General features: G+C 37.1%; 1 protein-coding gene and 1 long non-coding RNA gene across 2 annotated transcripts in view; one reads left to right on the forward strand and one right to left on the reverse strand.

Moving 5' to 3' along the window:
- Positions 1-2,802, forward strand: part of LOC132117810 (uncharacterized) — a 2,846-nt gene extending 44 nt beyond the window's left edge. Inside the window, exons 1-3 of the mRNA XM_059527117.1 lie at positions 1-338; positions 1,742-1,943; positions 2,198-2,802. The exon at positions 1-338 is cut by the window's left edge and continues 44 nt beyond it. Coding sequence (XP_059383100.1) covers positions 46-338; positions 1,742-1,943; positions 2,198-2,749 — 1,047 coding nt within the window. The 5' untranslated portion in view covers positions 1-45 and the 3' untranslated portion in view covers positions 2,750-2,802. The remainder of the gene's footprint in view (positions 339-1,741; positions 1,944-2,197) is intronic.
- Positions 2,803-5,605: 2,803 nt separating this feature from the next.
- Positions 5,606-6,948, reverse strand: LOC132117811 (uncharacterized). The gene is made up of 4 exons (XR_009425849.1): positions 6,859-6,948; positions 6,317-6,388; positions 6,174-6,242; positions 5,606-6,076 (listed from the first exon to the last, which is right to left on the reverse strand). It is a non-coding gene; the product is annotated as an uncharacterized LOC132117811 (long non-coding RNA).
- Between the last annotated feature and the right edge of the window lie 445 nt (positions 6,949-7,393).

Genomic DNA, 7,393 nt, shown 5'->3' on the forward strand with positions numbered 1-7,393 from the left:
CAAGAGCTGGGTTTCAGCTGGACATCAATTGCTGCTTTATTTGGAATGAGCACACGGACCCTTTATAATCTCAGACAAAGATTTGGTCTACTTTCAAGACATCCATTTAGTAGTTTAAGTAATGAAGAATTAGATTCACTAATACTACAGGTGCTGTCCTCTACACCAAATGTAGGACAGACTTACATTCAAGGAAGCCTTCAGAGTAGAGGTTTAAGAATCCAAAGAAGAAGAATACGAGAGAGGCTCAGAATTATTGATCCAATTGGAAGAGCAATAAGGCGCAGACAAACAATTCGTCGGAGGATTTACAACATTTCTTCACCAAACCAGCTATGGTGAGTATACTTCACAAATGCAGCGTTGCTCAGTACACCAGCTGACACTTGTGTTCATTAACCTACACCATTTGACCTAAATATATCAAATCAACTGTAAATGAATCATAATATTATTCCCTATAATACACAAGGCTTCTTTTGTCATATTATTAATCTGGTATTTTTTATATACAGTATTGAACCCATTCAAATCTATTAAACTAACACCTTGTGAACATAAATTACTCTGAATATGATTCCCAATTAAATCCATTTAATAGGGAATATAGGTCAATGTCAAGTTTATTTATAGCACCTTAAAACAACACAAATGCTGACCAAAGTGCTTCACAACCGACATAACAAAAATACAATTAACCCATTTAAATCCATTAAACTATAACACAGTTTGACCAAAAGTTATTAAACCAATTGTAAATGACACATTTATTGAATTGATACATTTAGGTCGAACGGTGTTGTAGTTTAATGGATTTAAATGGGTTCAGTATTGTATATATGAAATACCAGATTACTAATCTGAAAAATAATTATTGTCCATTATAGGGTATAATATTCTGATCAATTTACTGTTGGTTTGATATCTTTAGGTCAAATGGTATAGTAGTTTAATGGATTTACAGAAATAAGTAAGGGATAATGTAGAGCGAGGTGGTTGTTATAGCGAATAACAACCCTGACAGGCTGATCACCCGACGCGAAGTCGATTGGGACCCTCTCTTATTACATGGCTACCTACAAAATAAAAAAATAATTTGACACAAAATATTGAGTTAAAAAGGAGTTTATTGATTTAAAAACGATTGTATTGCTTCCGCTAAAGAAAATAGTCCGTTCCGCGTCCATAGTAACACTCTGTTGTTCATGGCAATGGTGTGTTATACTTCGCAGCGGTCTGATATCAAGAAATAACACACCGCATTCTACATTAGAATTCAACCAAGCTATGTAATAAATACATTTAAAGTTCCACAATTATTACAAAACAGATGAATTGCTGATGACAAAAACAGAGCCTTGTGCAATAAAAGGGATAGTTGGCTATGGTAGAAACATGACGTCACGATATGTCGACCTTCAGAGGCCGCGGTTATGTAGATATAACTTTTTCTAATGTAATAAAAACATAACGGATCATTAGGTAAGGTCTTTATACTCCACTGAAAACATAGTTATGGATCTTATATTGCATTTCTGTCAATAAATCCTCAGAATTATTACACATTGCACCTTTAATTGATTTGTCCTGAGATATATATATATATATATATATATATATATCTGAGTTGGTTTGGGATCCAAACATGAAATGTACAGAGTATCATGAAACCAAATGTCTAACGAATATCAAACGTTAAAATAACTTTACCACCATCTTACATCCATCTCTTTTAACTTAGGCACATTGACGGTAATCATAAATTGGCCAGTTGGAAATTCTATTACCATGGATGTGTGGATGGATTCAGTCGGTGCATTGTATACTTAAAATGTTGCACCAACAACAAAGCTGATACCGTCTTCAGACTGTTTCAGGAGGGGGTGAACAACTTCGGCCTTCCTTGTCGTGTCCGCTCTGATGCTGGACGTGAAAATACAGAGGTTGGTTATTGCTTAACTTTATTTGTCTCTAGCTGGGAAACAGCACATCTGGTCACCAGTTTATGTTTTAGGTGAAAAAAAAGAAGTGGAAAAACACATTTAAAAGGACAGACAGATTTCACAGTAAGATGACCAGACAGATAGATCAGAGACAGACTGAAATAAAGTTAGAAAAAGATAAATGATCGACAAAAACCTTTGTAAATTGATTTGTTGTTCTCACACAAAATTTTGTCAAATAATTTTTCTCGCAGGTTGCAAGGTTCATGATCCAGCAAAGAGGCCCTGGAAGGGGAAGTTTTATTGTGGGTAGGAGCGTTCACAACCAACGGATCGAGAGACTTTGGGCTGAACTGAACAGAGTTCTGACTTATCACTACAAAGATCTTTTTCAGTTTTTGGAGCAACATTCACTGCTTGATTCCACTTCTGCTGTAGATATCCATGCTTTGCATTACGTATATCTACCAAAAATAAACAGAGCAGTGAATGAGTTTGTCAATCAGTGGAATCACCATGCACTCAGAACAGAGCGAAACTGGACACCACTTCAGCTGTGGACATCTGGTGTACTGCAGCACACTGGATGTTCATGCTACAACCCACTGGATGACTGCGAGGACATCTTCGAAGAGACTTTTTCAAATTCCAGTCCAGCTGATCACAGATCTGACAGTACACTAACACTGACAGATGACCAAGAAGCATTCTTAAGAGAGAGGGTTGATCCGATGGAAGATGATGGCAACTATGGTATTGAGCAGTACATCTTGGTTAAATCACACTTGCAAATGCTGTTAATTTGAGTGTACCGAAACGGTAACACTTTTTATAATAGCGTTCAGTTGTAAGTCATTTATAAATGGTTAGTTAATGATGAACTAATCATCATAACTGTCTATACCCTCACCAGTCAGCTCTTACACTGCAGACTACACTACACTACACCCTACACTACACTACACTACACACTACACTCTACACTCTACACTACACTCTACACTACAGAAGATAACTGTCTATACCCTCACCAGTCAGCTCTTACACTGCAGTGCACACTACACTACACACTACACTACACCCTACACTACACACTACACTCTACACTCTACACTACACTCTACACTACAGAAGATTGTCTATACCCTCACCAGTCAGCTCTTACACTGCAGTGCACACTACACTACACACTACACTACACCCTACACTACACTACACTACACACTACACTCTACACTCTACACTACACTCTACACTACAGAAGATTGTCTATACCCTCACCAGTCAGCTCTTACACTGCAGTGCACACTACACTACACACTACACTACACCCTACACTACACACTACACTCTACACTCTACACTACACTCTACACTACAGAAGATTGTCTATACCCTCACCAGTCAGCTCTTACACTGCAGTGCACACTACACTACACACTACACTACACCCTACACTACACTACACTACACTCTACACTCTACACTACACTCTACACTACAGAAGATTGTCTATACCCTCACCAGTCAGCTCTTACACTGCAGTGCACACTACACTACACACTACACTACACCCTACACTACACTACACTACACACTACACTCTACACTCTACACTACACTCTACACTACAGAAGATTGTCTATACCCTCACCAGTCAGCTCTTACACTGCAGTGCACACTACACTACACACTACACTACACCCTACACTACACTACACACTACACTCTACACTCTACACTACACTCTACACTACAGAAGATAACTGTCTATACCCTCACCAGTCAGCTCTTACACTGCAGACTACACTACACTACACCCTACACTACACTACACTACACACTACACTCTACACTACACTCTACACTACACTCTACACTACAGAAGATAACTGTCTATACCCTCACCAGTCAGCTCTTACACTGCAGTGCACACTACACTACACACTACACTACACCCTACACTACACTACACTACACACTACACTCTACACTCTACACTACACTCTACACTACAGAAGATTGTCTATACCCTCACCAGTCAGCTCTTACACTGCAGTGCACACTACACTACACACTACACTACACCCTACACTACACTACACTACACACTACACTCTACACTCTACACTACACTCTACACTACAGAAGATAACTGTCTATACCCTCACCAGTCAGCTCTTACACTGCAGTGCACACTACACTACACACTACACTACACCCTACACTACACTACACACTACACTCTACACTCTACACTACAGAAGATTGTCTATACCCTCACCAGTCAGCTCTTACACTGCAGTGCACACTACACTACACACTACACTACACTACACTCTACACTACACTACACACTACACTACACTACACTCTACACTACAGAAGATAACTGTCTATACCCTCACCAGTCAGCTCTTACACTGCAGTGCACACTACACTACACCCTACACTACACTACACTACACACTACACTACACTACACTCTACACTACAGAAGATAACTGTCTATACCCTCACCAGTCAGCTCTTACACTGCAGTGCACACTACACTACACACTACACTACACCCTACACTACACTACACTACACACTACACTACACTACACTCTACACTACAGAAGATAACTGTCTATACCCTCACCAGTCAGCTCTTACACTGCAGTGCACACTACACTACACACTACACTCTACACTACAGAAGACAGCTGTCTATACCCTCACCAGTCAGCTCTTACACTGCAGTGCACACTACACAACAGTGTTCAACACCTGTAGATGATGTGTAAACTATTCATCACTTGTAAATGTGTTACACATCATTTGTTGATCTTATTCCTTATTGATTCTTGAAGTGGTAATCTACGAATGATGTGTAACACATTTACAAGTGATGAATAGTGTACACTTTAGATTAGGGGATGCAGAAAGTGTTGTAAATGATTTATTCATGCGTTTACACATCATTGTGTTGAACACTGTTTTTTACCTGCTACAAATTATCTGTACGTATACAAGGCATTTATAACACTTTCTGCACCCTCTAATTGCTACATAACGTTACAAACAAAAAAATAACATAACACTTATTAATCATTTATAAACGCATAGTCAATGTTTCATACATTGTTAATCTTACTATTCACTTGTAAATGACTTGTAACAGAATTTACAAAACATACATAAAATGTTAGTATATCACTTGTTAATAATTTATGAATGTTTTGTAAATGATTCGTTCATCATTAACTAAGTAAGGGATAATGTATAGCGGTTGTTATAGCGAATATCATGAAATAACACACCGCATTCTACATTAGAATTCAACCAAGCTATGTAGCTAATAATCACTTATAAATGACTTACAACTGAACGTTATTATAAAGTGTTACCAAAGAGGATGCTTCAGGTCTAGTGATTAGGTGTTTTCAGCTGTGTAATCAGTTGTGAATCATGAGTAACGATTAAAAAAAAGTCTATCGGCTAACGTACCCAAAACAACAGGATTCAAATGCTGCTGAACATTTGTTTTAATGAAAAACAATGTTTCTATTGACAATCCAAACATTTTCAACAGATTTTGTTCAAAGCTTAAAATCTGTGATATTAACATGACCAATAACATGATCAATGAAAACACTGGAAAACATGGGTAGTACAGACTGTAGTTGGTAAGCGACAAATAAAAATTTTACTTCAAGCTCAACGTGTTTAAAAAAATAAAAAAAACTGAAAATTAGTGTGACATTGAAGTCCAACCACATCTGTGAGATTGTGCTTATTTGTAAGCATGCAGTAAGGGGGAAAAATACCTATATGTCTCAAAATGTGTGTAAAACACAATAACAAAAATCAGCTATTTGAAGACAACAGAATATGTGTGGTTCATGCAAAACCAAAACCAGGGGAATTCCTGATACCAAAACCCATTTTCTCACAGAATGACTCGTAGGTTTTAGGGAACGTAGGGAGCCGTATTATATTCTCACAGGTGCTTGCCAGCGGAAGGGTACAATCTTGGTTGTCCTCAAGGAAGTAAATGGATGGTTCAGGGTTGAATCCAAGTGCTGGAACATAATTTGTTCCAGTAGTGAACACTAGAATATCCTCTAGTGACACGCATGCCATTGACACTGTTGAGGTAATGCACAATGTTGCAATAGTATATATGGTACATTGTTTAATGTAGATCTGTGAAAATAAACTAAATATAATATATACAATACTTACACTGGCAGTCTTGCAAGAAATCTCTCCAGTAGCCTACTGTTCTGCATTCCACATTGTACCGATTGCTGCCTGGTTCAGAGAGTGTAATTTTGAACAGTTCCTCCATAAATTCAGCAGTCAGGGGTTGGTCTTTCTTAATGAACAGTGCTGTCATTTGTTTGGGATGTTCTCTCAGTGCACTTAGCACTCCAAGTGCTTTAAGGCCTTCTGCAAAGCTAAGTATAAACACTTGTTTTTAGATTATTTTTTTCTAAAAAATAGCTAAATTAAACAAAGTTTAAAAAGTATATAATAATAATAATATAACGAATGGGTGTAATATTGTCTCTGCAAATCAAGTACACAGGCTGCAAGGCAATTTCTTAAACAGATAATTTTCTGTTACTTTGTGATAACTAATAGACACTTCAACAAACTCCAAACTGAACAAAAAAAATGGTTAGGGCAGAAAAACAATAAGAACTTATAAACAATAAGATCAATAAAGCTTACTATTACTACTTATACAATCAAGTTATCCAATCTACTTATACAATCTACTTATACAATTTCGTCCTTGTGTTACACAATAGACATAACATCTATCATGTAATTAAAAAGAAGCCATCACTGTCATTTTCTTCCATTTCTACACCTTGTGAACTGTTCTGGCCTGGAAAAGTTATTCAAACATCATACTTCTTACCTGTCGTAAGCTGCCCTAGTTCGCTGCAAAACATACCACTTTGCTAGCTCCTCTGCTACCTGCTTGCAATTTCTCAAGTTTATAGCCCTGCAGCATCCAGCCATAGAGAGTACACCTTGGGCCTTAGCCACACTGTCTTGCAATTGGGCTTCGGAATCAGCATTCATAATTTGATATAGGACAAACAGGGTTTATGTAAAGCTTGTTAGCTCCAAAACAGATATTTTATAAATAAATATTTCCAAATGATTTATGTTTTTAATAACACAAGTTGCACCAAATAAGTTTTGGGTAATTGAAATATTTTAGACACACAAAAAATTATAATTTGTAATTTTCCCATTGGCATTAGAAGAAACGTCATATTACAGTAACGGGGTCATGATTTGAGGAATCAAATTGTCATTGATCTTTTCAAATAAACTATTTAAAAAACAGCCTTTTTTCAGGACACTGTATTTTAAAGATTACCTTTCACAGATATTTATTGGAAAGGGTTAAAACAATGCTTTTCATTGATGATGAGAGTTTTTGA

The sequence above is a fragment of the Carassius carassius genome, chromosome 37, assembly GCF_963082965.1.
Source record: "Carassius carassius chromosome 37, fCarCar2.1, whole genome shotgun sequence".
Classification (NCBI taxonomy): Eukaryota; Metazoa; Chordata; class Actinopteri; order Cypriniformes; family Cyprinidae; genus Carassius; species Carassius carassius.